The 27,312-nt window shown below is 30.3% G+C and overlaps 2 protein-coding genes across 2 annotated transcripts; one reads left to right on the forward strand and one right to left on the reverse strand.

The window, feature by feature from the left end:
- Window positions 1-4,426: 4,426 nt before the first annotated feature.
- Window positions 4,427-11,017, forward strand: LOC100799414 (potassium transporter 8). Its single transcript, XM_003542653.4, has 8 exons — window positions 4,427-4,991; window positions 5,131-5,623; window positions 5,910-5,963; window positions 7,880-8,140; window positions 8,233-8,285; window positions 8,988-9,111; window positions 9,209-9,463; window positions 9,797-11,017. Exons 1-8 carry the CDS (start codon window positions 4,953-4,955, stop codon window positions 10,855-10,857), a joined length of 2,340 nt encoding a protein of 779 aa, XP_003542701.1. The 5' UTR covers window positions 4,427-4,952; the 3' UTR covers window positions 10,858-11,017.
- Window positions 11,018-25,095: 14,078 nt separating this feature from the next.
- Window positions 25,096-26,636, reverse strand: LOC100306653 (uncharacterized). Its single transcript, NM_001251285.2, is given in 5 exon segments — window positions 25,096-25,322; window positions 25,665-25,807; window positions 25,925-26,036; window positions 26,185-26,261; window positions 26,502-26,636. Coding segments are annotated over 4 exon segments (390 nt in total). The 5' UTR covers window positions 26,585-26,636; the 3' UTR covers window positions 25,096-25,322; window positions 25,665-25,689.
- Window positions 26,637-27,312: the final 676 nt, after the last annotated feature.

A 27,312-nucleotide genomic window follows, 5' to 3' on the forward strand; every position in this document is an offset into this window, starting at 1 on the left:
GTGACAATACGTGATGATGTGACACTCTATCTATCACATCATCACTTAACAGATGACTAATGATAGGTAGTAAAATGAAACTGAAAATTTTTAGGTACTAGGTTGAAAAAAAAATGAATGTTAAGTAGTAATTTGAAAACAACCTATATTTTAAGTATGAAAAACTTAATTAAGCCTTACACAAATTAGAATCTAAGGTGGAAGATAAAATCATCTGTTTAAAGGAAATTAAACAAATAAAAAAATCCTTTAATTAAAATGAAATATATCTCATTCTTAATCGTTCGCACAATCAAATTTCGTATCATATATCGTTATTGTAACTAAAAATATAGTTTAAAAAAATTTAGACGTGAATAATACTATGTCAAACTAGTTGACGTCGCAATTTACATAGTTATCAATGTGATTATTGCATTATTACTTTATGGTGACACTTGATAACAAAAACTAAAGTTTTTAATGGCGAAAAAATTTTAAGGACTAACATTAATCAAATATTTTATTTAGAGATTGAAAGTGAAATTTCAAAAAAATTAGGAGTCAAAAGCAAATTAAACCCATATTTCTATTAAGCAAAAAATATTGATGTGATAGAAATGCTAAAAAATTAATTTTAACTAGGTGTTCATAAATATGGGTCATCTGTAAATTCAGATTAACGTAAATCAATTTAAACAATTTGTGTTGGATATTTTTTTGAGTTTGGTTAAAATCCAACATTGTTCGTTCAAATCAACTGAGTTTTGAATTGGATTATGAGTTTTAATATCTTAATCTGTTGATCCGTTAATTTGTATTAAATTATTATTATTATTATTATTATTATTATTATTATTATATATAAAATATAGAACATATATTTTTAAATTTTTAAAAAACAATTACTATTATTCTTTGAATTTTGTAGTTCAAATTTATTGCAGCAAAACTAGTTGTAGAACATCTATTTTGATTTTTAATTTATTTCAATTATTTTAAATTTAGTTGAAGTTTTACTTGACACTACTCATTTGGTTATTTGAGAACATTGGAATTATCAAATTATATTGTAGTAGTTTTAGTTTTTGGATTTTTTTGACTTCCGGGGTGTGGTGCTTGTTTATTATATTTTAATTTTTAAATTTTAATATAGTATGTTAGCTTATGTGATGATGATGTTAATAATTTGATTCCTCTCATAATCTTTTTTTTACTATTTGACTAAATGTAAAAATTATAAGTAATGTATTCAGTATTTCATTTAATAAAAAAATTTAGCTTAATAAAAAATATTGAATTTTAAAAAATAATAGATAAATTTAAATGTTTTGACTTATTGACCTAACTCAATCTAAATTGTTTACAAACATATCGATCTGAGTTAGATTTTTAATTTTTTTCTTGAAAAAATCGACTCAGATCAATTTGTTCAAATTTAATTGTGTTGGATTACAAGTGTGGTAAAACCCACCCCATATGCATTCCTAATTTGAGCTGAAATTTATTATATTCATTGACTTGGAAATATTTAGTAGTATCATATAGAAGAATATTTTATACAATTTTTTGATATATATATATATATATATATATATATATATATAATGCAATAATTATAATAAATAATGTCATATATTAAAAGGGAAAATATTCCTAAAAAATAATTTTATCTTTCAATAAACTTATAAGTTTAACCTTTAACTCTTTATATAAGTCAATATGGTTAACATTTAAAACGATAAATAAATATAAGATTTTAATATATTATTAAATAAATATAATAATAATATATATTTATTTAGAAAAAATAGGATAGCTTGTTAAATCTAAAAGGCTTCTTGAATAATTAAAAATTTAACTTTTTTAGACCTAATTTATTTTTTTTTGACAAAGTTTGACCTGATATGAGCCTAATGTAAATTAGGTCATAAATTCTCATTCAACAACTTAATCTATTTCCATTCTAAGGTTTACGTGAAAAAAAAAAATAGTAATAAGCTATAAAGCTCAATATTACATAATTGGAAAGCATATTAATCAATGTAGTACTATTTTCGATTAAATATAACGTAATCTGCACAAGGACTTGCCTATATTAACTAACTTGTCCAAGTTTCCACTTAGATAATAATAAATTAATTTAAAGATTATAAGTACAGACTATTAAGATGACACAAAAATAAAGTGCAGACTATTAAACTTCAGTTCGATCAAGATAACAATTTTAAAAACTAAGCAAGCAAAAATCATTGAAAGAAAACAGCAAACATTGACTATTAACTTATATGTTACTAATTTTATCATTTTAAAATAACATTAACTATTATTATCACAATTTATTTTATCTTTATCTTTATAATTTATTTTGTTAAACTTATCATGATATATAGAAAGAAAAGTAATGGCAAAGAAAATGTTAAAATAATAGATGAGAAAGAAGATAATTATTAAAAATAGTTTTAAAAAACCAATGATATCAAAAAGTTATAAAAAAATGTTAATAATTAAAAATATTAATTACATATATATTTTAATTTATATATAATAATTTTAGTAAATAGATTAAGTGAAATTAAAAGAACATGTTTTTACTAACAAGTCGTTAGTGTAGTTAGAGTGATCTAAGTTTGATGACTAAGTAAGAATTTGAGTTCAAGTTTTGTAGATGAAAAAAAATATGATTGAAAGAAGAGATCAAAAATAAAGGTGATTAATTAGATTGTAGGCAGATTAATCATAAAAAAATAATAATTATTTTACACCAACCAATATGATAAAGAAAAAAGAATACTCTTTTCATTTTAAATTACTAAGTCAATTTATCAACTTTGAATTGTTTTAAACTATTTTTTATTTTAAAAAAATTAAGAAAATAATATTGTTAAAAAATACTCCCTTTATTTTTTTTTGGTGTTCAAGATTGTGACATAGAAACTAAAAAATATAATTAATATTCTAATTTTCGTGAATTTTTTAATTAATTTTCTATTATACTTCTTATCTCTTGTATTAATTAAGTCCTTTTAAAGCATACATTAATTAAATGGTAAGGTTAAAATTGAAAACATTTAATTATTTATTTAATATTGTAAATGGACAATTGAGATGAAATAATTAATGCTAATTTCTAAACTCATAAAATAGGATAGGTAGTTACCTTCACAAACCAGATCTCACCCCCTTTTTTTTTTTATTATAAACAAGAGTAAATACATTTAATTTTTTTCGACAGAATATACATTTAATCATTTATTAATATTGTAAATGGAAAATTGACATGAAATAATTAATGCTAATTTCTCTACTCATAAAATAGGACAAGTAGTTACATTCACACATCGGAATCTAGTAAACATGACTCACTTGGTAACACTATTGAAAACGGTAAAAAAATATTAAATATAATTAAATTTCAAATCAAGTTATTTGAAAAAAGAGTAAATAGGAGAAAATCTGAATCCTTTCAATTGAAGTAAGTTTTTTCTTATCAAAATTAAATTGAGTTGAATGAATATTCACATATTCATATTTAATTATCATATCTAGTCAAAGAATTAATAATTATATATTAGACTTAAATATAAATAAATTTAATTAATTTTATCTTATTTAATATTATCATTTTTTTAAATCTTTTATTTAATTTTAATTTTATTTTCAATAATTTTTTATTCATAATATAAAATTTTAATTAAGAATATTTTAGAAATAATTTTATTTTTTACTTGAGATTAATAAAATTATATGATTTCAATTATTCTTAATTAATGTGAAATTAATTATTTTTACTTATAAGTTTAAAGGGAGCAATATTTAAGTGAAAAAAATATATTTTATCACTACCATTAATATAATTTATATTTTTAGAATATGTAACCCATACCTTAATCAATAAGTAATTTGAAATAATAAAAGTAAAAGTATATTTAAATGACATTAATTAATTTCTGAAGCATGCAGCCAGTATTAGGTGACCATCCCAATAGTTCAAAGTTGAAAACTTTCACATTTACTGCATGTTGTTGAAGATTGTTAATGCTACTGCTCCCTCTCTCTCATGACCTACCCTCCTTCAAACATAGATATAATCATCTCATCTCTCTCAGACAACCATGTGTAACAGTAGTAGTTGTTCGGTTGATATTTCATTCAACACCCAAAATATTCTCCTACGTAGAATCTCAACTACGGTATAAAATGTTAATTGAGACAGAGAAAAACATATATACAATAATAAGTGATATAATGCGATAAAAAAATAAAGAAAAAATAATAAGTGTTGATAAATTCATGAGATATTTATTATTATGAAAATCTAATTCAATTATTTGAATAAAATAAGTGAATTATTGTAAAATAATTTATATTTACCTTTGATTCCGCCTCCGACAAAAAAAAAAATTCATATAATCCAAATATCATTACTCATAAATAAAACACATGCACCTTATTTACACAACCAAAAACTCACCTTCATCACTGCCATTCACTACACAACAAACAAACACCTTCCTTCTCTTTCTCTGTTCTCTCTCTTTTCTCCAACACATAAATCACACACTCCACCACCCACTCATTATTCTAATCTAGTTTTCTGAACTAATCCTTCACTCCAACAACAACAACAACCCTTCCTCGTCACAGCACCATTCTGTAAAACTCCCTTGTTGCTTGTGTTTCGTGCTTGCTCTTCTTTTGTCTGCATTTGTCCCTCTTGATTTGAGCCACAACACACCCTTTTTCATAAATATTAATATTAAAATACCAACAAAAAGAGGGTGGTGGGAGGAAGAAAACTAGAAAAGTAGCAGGGGCTTACACTGTACCATTACCAAAGCCACTTTTTGTCTCTTGAATTTCTTTTCCTTTTTTCCTTTTTGTTTTTTCATTGACATGTTGAGGGGGTCTTCTTTATCTAGCTGGAGAAACAATAATGGTTGCTGTCTAGTTCTGTGAAATTCAACCCCATCATGGATCTTGAGTCTGTGATCCACAGGAACACAATTAAGGTAATTAAGGCTAAAGTGTGAGCGCATGCGTGTGCGCGTATGTGTGTGCCATGCGTCATTTTCTGCTAACTTAATTATGTTAGTATTGTTAGTTTTTGTTAGCAGAGTGATCATGGTCATGGTGTTGATGTGATTGCAGGAAGAATCATGGAAGACAGTTTTGACTTTGGCCTATCAAAGCTTGGGGGTTGTGTATGGAGACTTGAGCACTTCCCCACTTTACGTTTACAAAAGCGCTTTTGCTGAGGATATTCAGCATTCAGACACCAATGAAGAAATCTATGGAGTGTTGTCTTTTGTGTTCTGGACACTCACACTGATTCCACTGCTCAAGTATGTGTTCATTGTGCTGAGAGCTGATGACAATGGTGAAGGAGGGACCTTTGCACTCTACTCATTGCTGTGCCGCCACGCCCGGGTTAGCTTGTTGCCTAACACTCAGCTTGCGGATGAGCACTTAACCGAGTACACCATGGACAATGGAACTGTTCCTGTCAATAGGAAAAATGTTGGGTTGGGGCTGAAAAACTTGTTGGAGAAACACAGGGTGCTGCAAAGGGTGCTGCTTGTTCTTGCCTTGATAGGGACTTGCATGGTTATTGGGGATGGTGTGCTCACACCAGCAATTTCTGGTATTTGGGATTTGTGAGAATTGTCATGATAATAATAATACTATTGTGTGGTTTTTGTTGCAAGCAAGGTTTTAAATTACGGTCACAGTTTTGTCACGATCCTTGATATTGCAAGAAATTGTTGATAAATGCAACAATTGTGTTCGCAAAGAGCCCAAAAGCCTTGACGTTGCGGCTGAAATCGCAGAAACAGACCATTTTTTAAAACCTTGATTGTAAACAGTGTACATGTATGGGGTCTTGGTAACTAACTCACTTTTGTTGTGTGGATTTTGTCATTGTGCAGTTTTTTCAGCTGTGTCAGGTTTGGAGCTTTCCATGTCCAAAGAACAGCACAGATGTAAGTTTTGTTTATAAACACAAACAATTAATAGTTTTGTTCTCAAATTCTCTTGGCCTTTCATTTCTCTTCTTTTTTCTTCTCCATAAACCTTGAGGATTGCTATGATACCCACTGAAATCTGAAGATTTTGATATAGATGTTTTTGGCCTAAAAGTTGAATGAGGTTGAACACAGCAAGAGAAAAAGAGATTTCTCAATAACAGTATCAAAATCTTTGAATTTCTAAGGGTACATAGAATTTCTCAACTTTTAATGCAATACTAACAATCTAGTTTGTGTTCTAAGAGAGGTTAACTTTAACTGCCTGAGGGTTATTTACAGCTAAGCAACAAGTCTTTTGGATAATTGGATTCAATTGTAGAAAGTTGTCCTTTTTTCATCTTCTAGTTTTCTTAATATACAATAAGATTCTTTATTCAGTCATCAATTTTTATTTATTGCAGATATTATATACTATCTAGCTTACAATTGCAGATAATTAACAGTATAGTAAAACGTTTTGAATTTGTTCCCCAGAATTTAGCTTTGATGAGTAGGTTTCAAATCGGTTGGTATCTTGAACAAATCGATCTCGGGAATATGTTCCCACAATAATATAGAAATTTAGAATAATTCTCGTTTTGTGTACTATTTTGTAATATTTGATACTGAAGTTCTCTTAGCTGGCTGTGCTTTCTCTTAGGATTTGCCCCCTCAATGGCATATATGCTGTAAATATAATAATTTAATGGTGAAACTATTATAGTTGGGCATCACAATAGATTTGTTTAATGCATGAATAAGATCTGATATAAACCATCACAGGACCTCCAATTAGTGGACAAAAAGGGAGAACCAAAAGACAAGTGCATGCACAATTGTAGGTCCACATAGATACAAATCAGGGGAAATTTCTTTTCTTTGATCAAATCCAAGTCACTGTCGTGGTAAAATTGTATTTGAATACATAATTGATTAAATAAAAAAAAAGTACACATGAAAAGGATGGTTAAGATGTATATATAGCCAAACCCCACCAGTCAGAGGTTTTAACTATAAAAAAAATAGTTCCCTTGCAAAATTGAATTTCCAAGAGGTTATGATATGAAGCATTATGGTTTGGATGAGACTTTCAATAAATCCCTGTGGATCAATCTTGAGCAGTCATCTTATCGTATCCGATTGGATACAAAATTATGTATGGCCACCACTAGACTGGCCATGAACAGTGCCTGCAATTCCACTGTTGGTAATAGATTAATGATTATCTATGGTGCCACTGCCCCAATTAAATCTAGACCTAATTCTGTCAACTTCAAAGAATGGGATGCTGTAGAAATACTAGAATGAAAGTCACCCTAATCATACTTTTAATGTCGACCTAACTTTTGTCTCCTTGGATAACTTGACATCTGTATCATATTCTTGTGTTCAATAAAAAAAATCATTTGAATCACTATTATAATAACTTTAATAACAAGATATTTGTTATGCACCTTAATTACTGGATTTACAATGTCCTCCGTAATTTCCGTCAATTGTTTATTGGTTTCTTACTAGTTGTCATTTTTCTAGAGGGTAATAATAACACTTGGCTCCTCTAATACGTTCTGATATGTCCACTTGATGATTTATTTACCAGGGAAATTACCACTTGCAAGTTAATCAATATGCTTTTGATGTAATTATCAGCCTCTGCTTTAAGCAATCAGAAAATAATTGTAATTGATGGCTACTTGGCTAGTATTCTTTTTTTTACATTGATAACAGAGGATCGAACTTAGAATTTCGTTCAAAATATGAAATATCAGCACTAAGCCGACCCTAGTGGATTGTTGGTGTTCCTCCATACTATATGTTCTTTAACAAGCATTAAAACTAGAAAATTTCCATGTGATAAATTGGAGCTAATGATTGTTTAATTGGTTATGCAGATGTGGAGGTTCCAGTGGCTTGTGTAATACTGATATTTTTGTTTGCCCTTCAACATTATGGCACTCACCGTGTGGGGAGTCTCTTTGCACCTGTTGTCTTGACCTGGCTGCTATGCATCAGTGCTATTGGTGTTTATAATATCTTCCATTGGAATCCACATGTTTATGAAGCTCTCTCCCCATATTACATGTTCAAATTTCTGAAAAAGACACAAAAGGGAGGATGGATGTCCTTGGGTGGAATTCTACTGTGTATAACAGGTATGGAGCAAGTGTAGCAAATTCTGCACTAATCTGTTTTTTTTGCTTGACAAATGCTTTGTCTTTCTCTGATATTATCATCTGTGTTCCAGGTTCAGAAGCCATGTATGCTGATTTAGGACACTTTTCACAATTGTCAATTAAGGTACATAGCACCATTATGCTAATGATCTTTACTTGTACAGTTTTACTCTATTATTAGCTAAGTTTAATTTATATGAAGAAATATGATCATAATTTTTACCTTTTGAAGTTGATTGTGCCTTCTCCAAAATGAAACTATACTTTCCATGTGCAGAAATGTAAAACAGCCAAGGTTGTAAGCAATGTCTCATTGTTGATTTAATGTTAATGATATCTAATATTTTAAACACAATAATTATACATTTATTAAGAAAATTTTGGTTGTATTGAGTCAGACAAAACCAACTTCCTTAAGGTCAAAAGTTAAATTCTACATGAGCCAAGATGGAAAAAAACAAGATTTTTTCTATTGAAAGAAGCTTCTGGCAGTTAAAAATTGTTCTTCATCTCCCTCATGCTTGCTGCACATCCATCTTGCGTTATGTTTGTTGGTAACAGTAACACCATCCAATACATAGCATGCTTGAACCTTATGGTAACATTTCTCCAGTTTTCAAAATTGTTGATTTCATGCAGAAGGAAATTCCTCTGCATTATGCACAACTAATTAAATTGCACTTCTTTCTTAGTCATTGATAACTGAGTACTAATACACATAGATGCATCATTCATGTACATCATGCTTTGGTAGATGGTTACTTGATTAGAAGCCAAGGGGTGATATGATAATCATTAGTTTTAACTTGAAGTCATTTACCTGCAGATTGCATTCACCTTTTTGGTATACCCTTCTTTAATCCTTGCATATATGGGGCAAGCTGCATATCTTTCCAGACATCATTCCCTTGAAAGTGACTATAGAATTGGGTTCTATGTATCTGTACCTGGTAAGTTCTTTGTGATCTCTATAAGAACATGCATATTCAAAGAAAGATTAATGTTTACTTTGCTGCTTGGCTTACTTTTTTTTCCCCTCCTTTTCAGTAAAACTTAGATGGCCTGTTCTTGCAATAGCCATACTTCAAGCTGTGGTTGGAAGCCAAGCAGTCATCACAGGGACTTTCTCCATAATCAAACAATGTTCTGCTATGGGATGTTTCCCCAAAGTTAAAATCATTCACACATCATCCAAGATGCATGGCCAGATTTACATTCCTGAGATCAACTGGAGTTTGATGCTGCTTTGCCTGGCTATTACAGTTGGATTTAGAGATACTAAACGCATGGGAAATGCAGCAGGTACTCTATCTCTCCATGATATAATTTCATGATGCCTATGAACATGACAACTTATATTTGATCATGATTGAAGTATTTTTAAATGATCATGATTAAATTTGAAATATTTTTAAGAGTAAATAGTGTGCACACTGATAGTGTACAGGATGTTTACATTGTCATTCAATTAAAAAATACATGTTTGACAAGTTTATTGATTTTCATGATAATTACTTTAAAAATCATATTAAATAATGTGACTTTGATCGGTTGATTGTGTTAAATTTTTTACACTGACAGTGCATAGAAATTACACTCTATTTTAAATAATTTTTGTTTTCTTTGCTTTAACAGGCTTGGCTGTCATAACTGTCATGCTGGTGACCACTTGCTTAATGTCTCTAGCTATAGTCTTGTGCTGGCACAAGAACATATTGCTAGCAGTTTGCTTCATAGTGTTCTTTGGCTCCATCGAAGCACTCTATTTCTCAGCATCCCTCATCAAATTCCTTGAGGGGGCTTGGGTCCCCATTGCCCTCTCCCTCATATTTCTCATTGCCATGTATGTGTGGCATTATGGCACATTAAAGAAGTATGAGTTTGATGTTCATAACAAGGTTCCAATCAACTGGCTCCTCAGTTTAGGCCCCTCTCTAGGCATTGTCAGGGTCAAGGGAATTGGCCTCATACACACCGAGCTCGTATCTGGGATCCCAGCTATTTTCTCCCACTTTGTTACCAATCTCCCTGCCTTCCACCAAGTTGTTATCTTCCTTTGCATTAAATCAGTCCAAGTGCCACATGTTAGACCTGAAGAAAGGTTCTTGGTGGGAAGAGTTGGCCCAAAGGAGTATAGACTTTACCGGTGCATAGCGCGGTATGGCTACCATGACATTCACAAGGATGACATTGAGTTTGAGAGGGATCTTATTTGCAGCATAGCTGAATTCATCAGATCAGATGCATCTGAATATGGCTTAGGATTTGGGAGCTTTGAAGAAGATACAAAGATGACAGTTGTGGGGACTTCAGCATCAAACTTAGAGGGCTCAATAAGGATGACTGAAGATGATGATCAAGTAGATTCTCAAATGGAAGGCCCTTCAGAGTTGATGGAGGTTAAGTCTTCTCCTGAGAAAGTGAGGAAGAGAGTGAGGTTTGTTGTGCCAGACAGTCCACAGATTGATTTGGATGCAAGAGAGGAGTTGCTTGAGCTAATGGAAGCAAAAGAGGCTGGAATGGCATTCATATTGAGTCACTCGTATGTTAGAGCAAAAAGTGGATCAAGCTGGTTGAAAAAAGTAGTTATCAATTATGGATATGATTTCTTAAGGAGAAACTCTAGAGGACCATCATATGCTTTAAGTATACCTCATGCGTCTACCTTAGAGGTGGGTATGATCTATCATGTATGAATGAGTTTTGGCTATAGTACTAGTAGTTATATATCTAGTTTAGTTTTGTATCTAGTGAGATTATATGGTAGGTCAACCTTACACATGATAAATGGTGGCATTGTGTATAGTGACACTCTCCATGTCCAAGCTTCTTGATAAGTGTTGCTGATTTGTAGTATTTGTAACATCCCATTTTTTTTTAAAATAAATAAAAAATATTTTATTTAAAAATTAATAGAGTTTTTAGAAACTAAATAAATAAGAGAAAAATGTTTTTGTTAATTAAAATAAGGGTTTCACAGTATTAGAAAATAAATAGAGTAAAATGATGTTTTAGAAAATAAATGGATGCTTAAATGAAAGAGTAAAATAGAACTCTCTTTTTATGAAATACAATAAAGAAAAAATAGAATAAATAGTAGACTCAGAACCCTAACTATAAATAGAGACATATTAGTTAATTTTTACAATCACTATACATCTCTATGCTTATTCTTTCTTCCAAATTCGTTCTTCCTTTTTCTCTCACAAAACTCTTATTTTTTTTTCAGCATATACTCAAATCATTCCCAGTAAAACTATAATCCCAGATATGTTAACCGTTGGATCGTTCTTAAATTTGGACATCACCTTTGGAAATCATTTTCCAACACTCCCACCGTTGGGATTTATGAAAAAATGTTTTAAAGAAGAAAATATCTCTCGCACAGACACAGTAAAATTGAGGCTTCAATCCCTTCTCCTGTTCTTTAATGCTTGGAGACCCTAACAAAGCAATCAGAGAAAAAACTTGAGGAATCTTAGGGAAACACTAGAGATGTCGCTATTGCTGTCGGACAGCACGCGTGAGAACATGTGTAGGGATCCTTAAAGGATTAATTGAGATGAATTTTGGGGTGTTTTTGTAATTTTGATTCTATCTTTACAATTATAACTGTGATTAGTATGATGTCTTTACTAATTAGCGGGAATTGATGAAACTGAATGATTAGTATGATGTCTTTACTAGTTAATTTGCATTATGAGTTTATATTTAAATCTAACATATTGTGATAAAGAATAAATGGTCAAAAGAAAAAAGAACCCTTTGTGTTTGTTTGCATATTGCAGTGGATTGAAAAATATATTGTAATATTATATTAAAATAAACTATCAAATCAAATCAAAACCATACATGAATTTTTATGTCTTGTACCGCTTTATTTTTTATATTTGACATCACACACATCAATTGCATTTTATTAAAGAACGTGAATTGTACTATGAATAATCGTCTCTTTAGTTGCTTATTTTATAAAATTTATTGTCTTAATCCTGTATCTTTCCACGATGATGATCAACATGTTATATATGCATTGTAATAATAAAAGTAATAAAATAATAAATTAAAAAAAGTTGTAAAGTTAATGCTTAGTAATAATTTCTTTTGATATAATTTTAATTTAATTGTTGTATAAACTTTTTTAATTGAAAATAATATAATTCTATTTAATATATATGTTTTGTACCATGCAAATATTACTACTGTGTGATGTGTATATGATTCAGGAGGCACGATAAATTGTTATATTGAGATTATGAAATTGTGATTGAGATTGCATGTAAGTGATAAATTAACTATGTGTTGAATTATAAGATACATGTGTATTGAGATTTTGTATGCATTGAATTATGAGTTATGAACTATACAATCACACAACTTTAAGACCATTTAAGGACGACGAGTATTGTGTTGGAATCCACGATGGGAACCCATCGGGTTGAATAACTTTGAGGCACAATGAGTTAAAATGATTTTGAAAATAATTGAGTAGTTGTGTGTATTGTATAGTTCACCGGGAAAGTCTATGTTTGTGTCATGTATATATTTATACAATGTGATGAGGTGTGATAACATGTTGCTTTGGGATTATAACATTGTGATTGAGATTGGGTGTATGTGATAAACTGAGCATGTGTTGAATTGTAAGATACATGTGTATTGAGATATTGTACGCATTGAGTTGTGAGCTTTGAACTGTACAATCACATAAATGTAAGACCCTTTAAGAGCAACAAGTTAATGTGCGATGAGTATTGTGATGAGATACATTGTGGAAACCCGACAAGTTTAATCACTTTAAGATGCGATGAGCTAAAATTATTTTGAGAACAATTGAGAAGTTGTGTCTTTTGTATAGTTCATATATAGAGTTTGTGTGTTAAAATATTTTTTAGGTTGGACCTAAATCAAGAGGGGGAGGCCTTGACAGACTCATCAGAGTCTAGGCCTTGAGGGTAAATACACCCGATTTGAGTGCTCCTTTAAGTCTGTGGCGATCCCACATGGTTGAAGCATTCTCGCAAAACAAAGTGACCCTAACTAGTCTTCCTATGATTTTACCTAGTGAGAGTGACATGACTTACCAGTGTGTATGTGGTCTGTCTTATCATGTACTCCTAGGTGTTCAACGAGATTTTTCACTGACATGGTATGAAATTACATATAGGATTGAGTCTTAGTGTATGTGTTGTAACGCATGTGTAATGATCATTGTGACTTGTTACGTGATGGTGGGTAATGAATTGTGTGAATGTAACATGTTGTGTTGTACTTGAGATGTGTTATTCTGAATACGTGATTAATGTGAAGGTGTTGAATGTGATTTTGTGATTAAATCCTTGGGACAAACGATGTTATGCAATGAGTGGTAAAACGATGTAAATTGTGCTAAGTGTGTGTGTGTGTGTGTGTGTGTGTGTGTGTGTGTGTGTGTTTGTGTGTGTGTGTGTGTGTGTGTGTGTGTGTGTGTGTGTGTGTGTGTGTGTGTGTGTGTTTAGGAACGTGATAACTCACTTCCTGTGTGTTGTTTGTGTTTGGATCTTCTAATGATCTCGAACCTTGTATTCATGGGAGCAGATGGTTAGGTGGATGACTTTAAATAATCTCGTGCTAGAAGACATTGGGACACAATGTTCTAATAGGATATGACATTGGGGCATGAATTTCTGTATTAATTGCATGAAGTTCTGGACATGTAGTTTTTATCATTTTTGTTTCACATGTTGAGTCTTTAGTTCATTCTCTGAAGTTTTGGATGACCTTGTTTTGAGCTGAAAATATTTTAATAATCTTAATTGATAAGTTTTTAATTTGGTGATTAACACGAATATGAACCTTTTATTGACGTGAATTCCTTTATGTTTATTGAATAAAATCATTTTATGCAATTATGCATTTTCATGTATTTTATTATATAAATATGTATATTAAGATAAAAAGTGTCACAATATTCACTTTTTGTTTTGTAATTTTCTTGGTACATAAATAAGTTGCCTACATGGACTAGTTCCCCATTGTAAGCCCTTTCTTGCTAGTTGTTCTAGCTTAAATTTGAAATGTAGATTCAAGTTGAGATTTGAACAGGTATTGTAACAAATCTTTTGAATGAAAAAAAAAAAAAAACTCAATGGATCAATATCTTTGATATAGTTTAGAAGTGTGCAGCTTCAAATATGACAAATTTGGGTTTTAGTTTTTACAAGATACTTTTTGTTTGATTTTAGTCTTTATGAAATTTTCAAGTTTTAAAAACAATTCTTATTATTACCATCCATGATGTTGTGACATGTATTTACAGTTTGACATATCATGTCATATGCCATCTCAAAGTGATTCTTAATGTGATATATATTTAAATGTAAGTTACATTGTCACTAAATAAAAATAGACACGTTTAAAACAATATTATAAGAACCAAATTAAACTAAAAAAATAAAATTGAAGGACTAACACAATTTGGTAAAAATATTTAAAGCAAACTCAATTTGAAACTATAAAATTTGGTAAAAACATATCTAGCCGTGTATAATGTTTTTTTTTAAGGTAAAAACATATCTATCCCTGTAGAATGTTAACATCTCAATTATGCGGTTGTATGCTGTAACTTTTTCTTTTCCTTAATTACCGGCATTCGAACCGGTGGAATATAAAATTATCATACAACAATTGTCATACAAACCAGGAATGCCAGTATATTGCAAGTTGATCTAGGAGTAGCATCCTTGTTTGTATGTATTTGAGTGATGACATATTAAGGTAAAAAATGATCGAGAAAATATAAAGAGAAAAAAAAAAGGAATTAGTAGAACTAAAACACTGTTTTGCGACATGAATGAATCCATGGTTTACCAAAACAATAGCTTGATATGGGATCATATCCCTGTTTGAGAAATCAAAGTAAAATACTGTTCAAAGGAAATACGAGGAATCACTTGATGTATGAAGCGTTAACACTTTTAAGAGTTATGCTCACGTCTTAATATTTCGAAAAGGGACAAATTTTACTATATCGCACTGTTCAAGTCTCAAATCTCTGTATATTTGTTGACAAGCAATGCATGCACGTACATATTCGAGTACGAATGATATGTAGATGTAAATATTGCTGATTGCTCGAAACTATAGTTAATTATTTTTCCCATTTGGGTACATGAACCTAACTTTGAAGAAAAAGATAATAAATAAATGATAAGATTTGGATAAAGAAAAATAAAAATAACACAATTTATTTTAATATTTTAATAGTTAATTGATTCTAACTCTCATATATAACTTTTCTCCTATCTAATTTTCTTCCACATATCTAAAAGCTATACTACCCTTTCATATATAACTTTAGTCCACATATTTAAAGTTTTTTTTTCTAGACACATGTCTAAAGTTATACTACTAATACTAGCCCTCCATGTATTATATAATTTTGAATGTTTTTCTTAAAAATTTATGATTTTTTTTAAAATATTGTAAATTTATAAAATTCTTTTAAATCTTTTAATCATATAAGTTTAGGTAAATAATATTTTTGTCCTTCAATGTGTAATTCGCTGACAAATGTATCCCTGAAAGATGAAAATACAAAATTTAGTATCTAGAAGTGTAAAAAATGTGACAAATATATCCGGCCGTTAACTTTTATCCATCACCGTTAATAAAATAACATACGTGACACGGAGGGACAAAATTATATAATACACCCAAAATTATCCCATTAAAATTACAATCTCAAATTTGTTAATCAATGGATCACTTAAGCATCGGGTTCATAACTCTTTTTCTTACATCTCCACCATTGGGAATGTGAAATAATTTCTATGGAGAATGAAACATCCCTCGCTTGGAAACTTTAGCAGAACAATCAGAGGAAAAGTTTGAAAAATCTTAAGGAACCGTGGGTGTGACTTGAGTGAAATAGGTTGTATGCTCCTCCTCTGCTGGATCAAATGAAAAGTTTTTACCTTTCATTTTAACCCTTAGAACTTCCCGACCAAAATTGTCATAGATAAAGCAATGTTGATGTTCAAAGGACACTTTAAATCCCTTTTTAATCAACTGACCTACACTTAGCAAGTTTTGGTCAATGTTAGGTACATAAAGAACATCTGATATTAATTTGGTATCTGAACACATTGAAATTGCAACAGTTCCTTTTCCTTTTACTGGAATATAGCCACCATTCCCAATTCTGACCTTTGAGACATTAGTTGGCTTCAAATCCTTGAATAAAGTCTTATCATATGTCATGTGGTTCGTACAACCACTATCAATCAACCAACTTTCACTTGATTCACTACTCAAGAAGCATGTGACCACAAATAGTTGGTCCTCCTCTTCTTGATTAGCAATCTGAGCTCCCTCATCATGGTGATTTTTGTTGGGGCAGATCACCGCTTCATGTCTTATCTGGTTGCACTTGTTACATTTTGCATCTGGTCTCCTCCAACATCTGAAAGGTGCATGACCTTTTTTGCCACAATGCTGACAAGGTGGATAATTTTTCTTTTTATCCTTACCTTGGTTGTTGGCACTGTTTTCGTTGCTTGCTGGTTGATTCTTCTTGAAAAAATCCTTTTTGCTTTCATCAACTTCATGATGTTTGGCGGGCAAAGCACCTTCGACAACACGATCTTGCCCCATCAACCTTCGCTGCTCTTGAGCTTGCAGGGCATGTAGCACTTCTGCCAATGTGATTTTCGACAGATCCTTTGTGTTCTCCAATGAAACTATAGATGCTTCATACCTCTCCGGCACCGTTACCAAAATTTTCTCTACAATTCTCGAATCAGCAAAATCACTTCCCAACAACTTTATCTTGTTGGCAATACCCAACAATTTGTTTGAGTATTCTTTGATTGTCTCTGACTCTTGCATCCTTTGAAGCTCAAATTCCCTCCTTAAATTTAGCACTTGCATGCTTCGTATTCTATCATCTCCAGTGTATTCCTCTTTCAGATAATCCCAAATTGCTTTGGGTGATTTAAGAGTCATGATTCTGATGAATATCATTTGTGAAACACTAGTGAACAAACATGATCTCGCCTTTGCCTTCTTCATCTTTCTTTCCTTGTGATTTTTAATTTGGGCCATGGTGGGATTTTTAGGCAGCGGAAATATTTCATAATCCTCTTCCACAGCATCCCATAAATCCAAAGACTCCATGTAGGATTGCATTTTCACTTCCCAAAGATCATAATCCTCTCCATCAAAGATTGGAAGAGTTATGTGGGAAAAACTTGCTTCACCTTCCATGGTAGAGGTCCCGTAAGAATAAGACTCTCGATACCAATTGTTGGTTTTGTGGAGGAAATTATAAAAAACAGAGGAGAGAAGAGAGACAATACGTATGTGGAGGAAATAAAATTATTCTAATTCTAATTCAAATTGTTCTCAGCAGCGATACAATAAATAGCAAAAGATAAACTAATTAGATAACAAGATATTAGCAAAACAGAATATTAAAACTAATTTGCTCCTTAAAGATAAGAACTACTTATTGACTAGGCTAATCCATTAAAACTGCCTTACTCCTAAAATATAGGAAATCAACTTATTTACTAAATCCTATCTTAAAAACTGAAAAATAAAATATTATGCAGTTACAAAAGTATATCTTCAACACTACCTGACCGAAGAGCTGGAAAAACCAAAGCTCAAGCCAAGTAGGGGTTACTTAAACTGGTGGGAGGGTGGTGATTATGAAGAACAGCATCAACAACTTCAACAACAGCATCCCAAGTTGCAACACCAACAGCACCAACAGGTCAAGCTCCAACATCAGCACCAAGTTCACACGCGCTATTCTTCCACCCCTCAAGGTTATTATGAGCAGAACTGCGAGACAAATGAGATTGTGTTTGGTGCAGTTCAAGAGCATGATGGAAGACGAGAAGCCATGGTGATAAAGGTTGTAGATTATGGGGATCCAAAGTACACTCACCACAATATCCGCCCAAGATTAAACTATGTCGGTTACTCTAATGGTTATTGAAGATTAGTGATGATTTCATAGCATCAAAGTGATAGAACTTTGCCAAAAATATGAACAGAGTCACATTAGTCTTACGATCACAAATCAAAATCATAAGGGAGAGAAAGAGAGAGAGATAGGAAGGGAGAGGGCACACTAGTCCTGAAAATTTTCTTTTCTTCTGAGAGAATGTTGTAAATGAGATGAGTACTAATTCTTGTGTGCAATCTTTACTAAAATTGTCTTTTAAGTTACAATCTGATTAGATGAATTGTTAAAAAAAAAAATAGAGAAGAAAACAAGTAGGATTTATGAGGGAATTAGAATTGGATTTGCCACTACTTTTTAACAAATAAAAAACCAAAGGAGTAGAAACAACAACAAAAAGGGAAACTGTGATTATGCAATCTCATCGCATAAAACACATAATACGGATTTTAGTTACAAGCAATTGTAGTGTGTTTATTTAATAAAAAAATTGTTCTCAAAGGCATAATTGTTAATGAGAAAATCAGCGAGTGATGTTTCTTACACATTTATAATGCAAATGAACACTGATATATATAGTACGAAGGTAAGTTGCAAGAAAAACGACAAATTCAAATCCAGCGGTTAAAAAAAAGTATGACCATATATACATATGGTGAAATTGAAAACTGATTTTTTTTTTTTTAATAAAATGACATGTATGAAAAGTAAGAGTTTGCGCATAACCTGTTCGTACTAATCAACAATCTCGAATGCAAATTTGATATATTAATGACTTCATAAACCACTTTAGTGGTATGTTTGATGAAAAGTAAGAGTTTGCGCATAACCTGTTCGTACTAATCAACAATCTCGAATGCAAATTTGATATATTAATGACTTCATAAACCACTTTAGTGGTATGTTTGATAGGAAGAAAAGAAAATAGAAAGAAAGAAAAATACGGATAATAATAAATTTTCTTTTGTTTGGATTAAGAGAAAGTGAAAAAAACGAAAGAAAAATTGACTTATAGAATAAAAATTTAAAATTTTCTTTTTTTTCCATTCCTTCTAATTCAAATTTCAAATTTTTTCTTTCCTCCCCAGTCTCTTTCCCTCATTCCAAATATAGGATGAATGTCCCATTTTTATCTTTGAAGTGAATTATTCACTTCAAAAGAAGCAAATCTTATTAGAGTACGTTGTCAAAATAGCTTAGTCCAGCCCAGTGAGTCCTAGCTAATGAGGCCAAGAACAAAAAGTCTGCAAGATCAAAAAGTCCATAGAGTAAAAAAACTTACAAAATCTAAAGGATTAGGAGTTAAGCTGAAAATTGCTTGGTGAGGTTGGACTCTGGATTTTCATAAAGAGCTTTGGACACATCCTTTTAATGTAGCGCTTTTGACGCAAGTTTTTTTTAGTCCGTTGGATGCTATGTTGAAAACATATTTTTTGCGTCTACGATACTTATATAGGTGCTGGACACATGATTTTCGACTTTGTTACTATACTTGGTTATTTTGAAAAACTATTTAGCAAGTGTAGTATCAAATCATTTATATGTTAGGAGTGATTTTAGTCACCTTGAATATGTGAACCGCCAACCTGACTGACACTTTAAATTCTGATTGACTTTTTCTTTTTAGTTGTGTCTATCAGTGAAGGAGGTGTCATCATGTGTGTAGCTAACATGAGGCATTGTCTTGGTTGGCACCATTTCTGTCTCTAAAAGATTAAAATATTAGAAAATAGGTCTTTAGCACTAGTCAAGCCAATTCTAATTGGTGTAAAAAAGATCAGCGCTATTTTGAAAAAAGAATCGACAACAAAACCCTCTAAGTGACTAAATACTATTAAATAAAAAAAAAACACTAAGATTTAGGTTTTTAACCCAATATTTCTTTAATGGGATCTATACTAATCTATATTATCTAATTTCTTATATAGGAGATTTGTTATAATTAAAACCATATATTATCTAACTTCTCTACCTAGGAACTAAGATAAAAAGAATGCTCAAATATACTTTTTTCAATATTGATTTGGTTTTCATCATAAAATTTTCTTCATTTCTAATGACGTGTCCATATGTACTTATATTGGCACCTAAAAAATGACATCAAGAGATTGATTGCAACAACCACAACGTCATCCACTCAAATTGCAAGAAACCAATTCCTATAGTTGCTCACATGATTGATAAAGAATAATAAGTAGAAAAAGTAAAATAACCTAAAATTGTTAAATTTCTTTGGCACCATTTAGAGTCGCTTAACGGACGTTAAATATCTATGTTTTTGTATTTAAATATTTTTGAGATGGAAAGGGATTTAGCGTATTAAGGTAGCACCTCTTGATACAGGACAAACGAATAAAATGATACGCATAGTGATGCCTTTCTCACATCTGACGTCATAAAAATCACTCATGATATAGAATTAATTTACATATTATTCCATTTTGGTAAATAAATTTTTTAAATAACCCAATTTAGTAAAAAAAAAGTCCATGTTTTTCAAAATACTTTAGAAGCTTGACATTATCCATATCTCTGGTTTCAACGTTAATTTATATATTTATCTTTTGATGTGTGATATAATAATTTTTTTTTAAAATAAATTGCCCCTATTGACTTTAGGTAATGGATTTGCCATTGATGGAGCTTAATTATTTCTTCTACGTAAGATTGTTTACGACACTATGAAGAAGCTATGGAATTCAAAAGTAGACTTAAGGACAACGGGAACAAGGCGTGCATAGAATAAAAATAGAAATATAGTTATTATTAGTTTTTTTAAAAGAGAGATAGTATATTTAAAAAATTAAACTATTTAATAAATAAGAAAGTAATATTTATTATTTTGATTGGAAGCGAATCTATTGATCTAAAAAAATATATATTTAAAAGAATCGATCATTAGTAATATTATAAACTGATATAATATTTAACTCAGTTCGTTAAACATTTTAAATATCCTAATATTATCTTCTATTCTTATGAATAAAATAAAAACTGATGCAATTGAATTCTTTGTAGTCTTAGAATAATAAATATTGTATGTACTAATATTTTTTAATGAGCAGATATTGAGCGATGCTTAAATAATGAGTTTTTTTTTTCCGAATTGCTTAATAATGAGTAATTTCGACTAATAATTAGTTGCCAATTTTTAAAAAAAGTTGAGTTGAGGATATGTACCTTCGAGATCAGGTAGCCTAGTTTTAGGGTGGATTAATATTTTCAATAACTTGTCTAACATTATTATTATTTTCATTAAATATTTTATAATTTTTTTCTAAATTATTAATTTAATTTAAAAAGAAGAAAGAAAAGTATTGTAAAAAAAATTATTTGAATGAAAATGATAATAAACACATGAAAATGATAATAAAATACTCCACAAGTCCTATATCCTATAGTGAAATAACGCATCATATGACATTCATAATGAATACTTCTGGATTTGGCAATAGAGTTCATATTATTGGCTGGTTTTCTTGTAATCACAGTTGTGCATGCCTACTAAAATATGTCGACGACCGAGCCATATAACTAATAATGATTAACCAATTATTTTAAATCTGATTGATGAATTAATCTATGATAAACAAATTAAATTAGAACATGCAGTGCAATCAAATTCCCAACCTACACAAGAATCTCACTGAATGGACGATCAATATACTCCAACTATGCAATCTTCGAAAACCAGATTAATATTTCAAAGCATGGTCCGTGACCATAATAAATAGATTAACCATAATGAGAATAATTAATTAAAATATTTTTTTAATGTACATATATATTATATATATTATATTTCTGAGATCGAAGATATCGTGGATCTATCACCAAAAAAAGAAGATACTCGAGGATACCAAAGTATCTTCACCCATCAATTATATCTATATATGAAAAAACAATTAATAATCTTAGTAAAAATCTATATGTCGTAATAAATATAAAGAAAAACTAAAAAAAGGAGTATCTGCCTTCCGGAAAAAAAAAAAAAAGGAATCTTAACATTGAAGTTTATTTTGGACCTCATGACTTTCTTCAGTATTGATAATTAGTGGCAAATGTGCATTCTTTCCACCTATCTTCCTCTTTAGTCGTATTGTATTGTATTGTAATAGCTTTCAAATTCCATGTAAAATTAAAACAATATTCGTGATAAGGAAATGCAGAGTATTCTTGGTGCCTTCGAATTCCTTTTTTTGTTTGATACGTAAAAATATAGAAATACCATTCCATTTCAAACCTGGGTGCTACAAACAAAAGAAGGTAACTTCTTTCAAAAATATAATTAAGCTAATAAATCGTTTTTCTTATAAGAAAAATATTTATTTATTACTTTCCCCATATATTTTCATTAATTAATGAGCTATATAGTCATAAAATTCCATATAAAATATATGTATATTAACTATCAAATGTAAGAATAGAAAAGTTTGAAATAAAATAAATAAATATGTGAAGAATTTGACCAATACTAATAATATTTTTCAAAATTTATTCTTTATTTATTTCTTTTAAGGAAAGACTCGATCACCGTACGTTGAGATTGACTTCGAAAGAGAAATTATCCTGAGTAAGAATTTATATCAGGGTCAAGTCATCTAACAATAATCTGAATTCAGTAAATTATATATATATATATATATATATATATATATATATATATATATATATATATTTCATTAACTTAATCGACTTGATCAATAGGAAATGCGTCATTTATGTTATCACTTTACATACTTTTTGTTTATATATACGCGTTAAATTTGAGAGAAAAACTTAAAGGACACAGGAAACCAAATTAAAAAGGATAAGAGAAAAAATGAAAAAATAATGTCGAGTAGTTATGGTGTTTAAACTCACACCCTTCATTATGTCTCACAATTAAAATATCCTTAAAATTATTTATTTTTTATATTTATATTGTAAAACTTATTTTATATCATAAACTATCCCAGCAGACCATTTAGTAATCTTTTTTTTCTGATCAGGCAGACAATTTAGTAATCTAGCTAAGTAAGAACACATTTCCTTGGCTTTTGTCAATGGATTTGATAATGAGATTAAAATCACTTGTTCTCTATTTTTATTTGTCTCTTCAATTGAAAATTGGTCAATCATTAAAAAAAAATATCTTTAAATATTTTTGTTCTCTCTCTTGAAATGTTGTATTATAAATAATATAAAAAATTTTAAAAAAGAGTTGCAAGTAAAATAAAATCATTCTATTCAAACGGGAGAAATAGAGAAAATAAAAAATAATTATAATTAAATTTTCCATCAATAATAGATAAGACTCAAGGTAACCAGAAAATTAATGCAAAAAATCACAATCTGGTTATTTAATAAATGACAAGATATGGTATTTAATATTCACACTATTCATTATAAATCAAAAGTAATAAAATCTTGAACATCTGAATTTTTCAAATATTAAAAAATATAGAAAATAATATATAAGTCTAAAAGACTTTTTTACATTATTATTCGACTACAGATATATGTTAATGTATAATAGATGATTTATTAAGTTTTATAAAAGATTAAATATAGGTTCTTGCTCACCAGTTAAAAGAAGTAATCAACAATGCAAATTTACACGTTTCAATCAATTTATTTATTTTTAATTTCTTGACCAATCAATCACAATTTGCCTTAAATCTATATTAAAAAAAAAAAAAACAAAAAAACTGCTTGATAGTGTAGTAAAGTTGGGAACCGTCATTTCCCGGTGCCAGTTGCTATGCACCCGTTACTGATAAATGCGGAATTTCCGTAAATCTGTTACACTCTCAAACACTCGCAAAAACCCTCACCCTATTTATTCACTCCTTCAATCCCAAACCCAAACAATAGAGAGGAAGAGAAACACTGAATTTCCAATTCCGGCGACGATGACGGTCCTACCGCCGGCGACCACCGACGCCGTCGACGACGACGCGCAGATCGCGTTCGCCAAGAGACGCTGCATGTCCTTCTGCATTCATTGCTTCCCCTCGTCGTGGTGGCAGAATCTGCGGTCGCCGGCGAACAGCAAGGACCGGTGGTGGTGGTGGTGCAGGCGGTGGAACGCGTTCGTTCGCCGCTTCAGAAGCAACGACTACAAGAAGCACTGCTCCTTCCGCTACGATCCGCTCAGTTACGCGCTCAACTTCGACGATGGAATCGCCGCCGAAGAGGACGGTTGCGGATACAAAGGCTTCTCCGCGCGCTTTGCCTCCGCTCCGCCGGAAAACAAAACAAAATGATTGAGCATGTTACCTAATGCATCATTACATTTTCCATGCATGGCATACGAATTCCCTATTTCATAGAGTCTTTCATCTCTATGAAATGTTGTCGAACTATTGGCGATCAAAATTGTCATCCCTTAGATTATGGGGTTGAATCAAGCTCATGCTTTTACGAAAAGATTCATAAGTCAAAGTCAAGTTGCAAAAATTGAGGCAAAAGATGAATCGGATTGACAGAGTTCCAAACTAAGTTAACTTGGGATTGTATTAATGATTGATAAACAATGATATTGAATCTTTCATATTAATATAAAAATTTGCAAATTTTAGTTTAGTAAGTCTTATTTCATAAAGTTTATCCCTATATTGATATAGGTATAAAATCACAGAAATTTGTTAAAACATATTTTTAAGAATTTGTTTTCATCTTCTAAATATGAATAGTGTGTTAGGAAACTCATTAAGAATAGAAGAATTGCAATTGAGATATAAAAGTTATAATTATTAACATCTAAAAATCAAATATCTGAAATATAGATAGAAAATCACATCTGAGACTTGAAATCAGACACACTACTTAGTAATTATAGTACTATCATTATTACAGATATGGATCCTCTACAGTTGAAAACTAACAGCAGGGGTGCAGTTTAAGCTTTCACCCTACATTAATTTATTTTATTTTTCTATTAATATTTTGTTTAAGGTAAAGTATACATCAATGGTTGAGAAGTATGCAGTTCAAAAATGAACTTCAGATGATCTTTGATCCATTATTACAAACAAACATAGTAAATTCAACCTAACTGACAAAAGTACTAGGTACATTCATGCAGAAACAATGAAAGGATAACACAACTACTCTTAATTAAAATACATATAAAAAAGCTAAAATGCAAACTTTGCCCTCATTGCAGCTTTACTGAAGCAACAAAACTCCAACACACATGCAAGTTCCCCATGGAAATTAAGATTCCTGCAAATCATTTAGGACATATGACCATGGTTAATTAAGTAAACACATTTTCAGCTTACGTTTGAATGATGTGTCCTTACTTCTGATTTGAAGTAAAATTGCCAAGAAAAACTTTGTGCTCATGCAAGAAGCCACAACCACTTTATTTAAGGAATTAACAAAAGTAGAAGTAGAAAGAGTGACACAATGTTAAAGGTTTAAGGGGGTCTAACTCATAATTGAACAAAGTGCATTAATTAAGTACTTGAGTTATTATAAATTTTTGATACCTGTGTTGTTGAATTCTAACCGATAAAAAATTGAAAGTGTGACACATGCAATAAGTAAAAGGATGAAACTAACCAGAGGGATCTAAGATACCAAAAGCCTAGTAGCCAACATATACAGCAGCATTAACAATGTAGCAGTCATCGTTCTTTTCGGCCATTTCTTCAGTTGAGCACACAAGTCCACCATCCACTACTTCAAAGTTCATGATTTGTCCGCTGAAATTTTTAGTTTAAATAGAACTTTTCAGTAACATGCTGTTTCTAAGTATATAACATGGAATAGGAATTTGAGAAGAAAAAAAAATCTTATTTATTTGAGGGGCTTTTACTTACTATGGAAACACAGACTTAATTTTATCCTTGTTCAAGTTTTGTTGCAGAGGATGAGGCACCCCCAGTTTGACATGTAATTTCATGTGATCAGATGTAACACCAGGGATGCTACCTGCACCAAGTTAACTCGAATAAGGAGAATATGTATTTCACTTAAAATCCTTTAAAAAAAATTCATTTAATTGAAAAAATAATATTGATTTGATCTAATGTATAGAATGGCTGAATGGATAAATAATTAAAACCCAATTCAGAAATACCTTTACGGAAAGCTGGAATTGAATTGGCAGAAATTGCATCTCTGCATGCTCTCATTGCGGCAGCTGTTATGTCCTGACTGTTATATATTTTAAGAATAATATTATTTGAGTATATAAAAAATTTGAAGAGAAAGAAAATGTTAGAAACTATCAAATGTAAGTAGGCAAAATAAATGAGACTAAAATTGAGTTTTACAGTAGAGCAGCAATTTTTTTAATTCTCATATTTATATTTCATTAAAAAATTATAGATTTTGGTCTTCACGTTAATCACTAAACTTTATGCTCTAGAAGACTAAAATAATAAAATAGAATACCCATGAAGGTCATAGCCAACACCCATTTCAACAAACAAAAGCTTCATATCTTGTAATGAGCTTCCCTTTAGTCCACCTTCCATTAGTGAAGAGATGATTTTGGTGTAGGGAAAAGTTTAACTACTGATTAGAATTGAAACGTTCTTCCTGGGAATTGTAGTTTATAGACCTTAGAAGCACATGTCTATGGGCAATGGAGACAGCTCATAGCTCCTCGTGTGTCTTTGTTGATGTGCCAAATCAACATTGAGATGATACGTGTATGATAAAATATGAGTATAGTCAAATGTGTTGAACACGTAGGATCATGTGACCTAAAAAAGAGATGAATTTAATAAATTTTAAATTGAATTGTAATAAATATATTTGAAATAAACTATTCATTTATTTATAATCTGATAAAAAAATATATTAAAAATTAATGTATTTATAACTTATTTAATTAAACATTTTTATGAATATATGTTTAATTCATTTGTTTAAAATACATCATATTTTATTCTTTAAAAATATTTTTACAAAATAGGGTTTAGTATTTGAACATTTTTTTATGTTCAAACAATATAAAGTTCAGGATCTATCTCTTACAAAAGTATGCTTAACTAATAAATTTTAGATTATTTGAATTAATGTATTATAAAATATGTTAAATAGTTTATTATCTATTTAATATTAATAAATCAAACTACTTTATAGATTTATATTTTATAGTTAATTAACTTTATAATTGATTGAATACTTAATAAATAAATAAATAAATAAATAAATTGAATTATTATCCTTAAATTATAAGAATGCGTATGTCTTTTTC

Source organism: Glycine max, chromosome 13 (genome assembly GCF_000004515.6).
Source record: "Glycine max cultivar Williams 82 chromosome 13, Glycine_max_v4.0, whole genome shotgun sequence".
Taxonomy (NCBI): domain Eukaryota; kingdom Viridiplantae; phylum Streptophyta; class Magnoliopsida; order Fabales; family Fabaceae; genus Glycine; species Glycine max.

Coding starts and splice junctions, on each gene's coding strand:
- LOC100799414 (XM_003542653.4), top strand. CDS start 4,953: ATGGATCTTGAGTCTGTGATCCACAGGAACACAATTAAG. Junction 5,624..5,909: donor GCTCACACCAGCAATTTCTG/GTATTTGGGATT, acceptor GTCATTGTGCAG/TTTTTTCAGCTGTGTCAGGT. Junction 5,964..7,879: donor GTCCAAAGAACAGCACAGAT/GTAAGTTTTGTT, acceptor TTGGTTATGCAG/ATGTGGAGGTTCCAGTGGCT.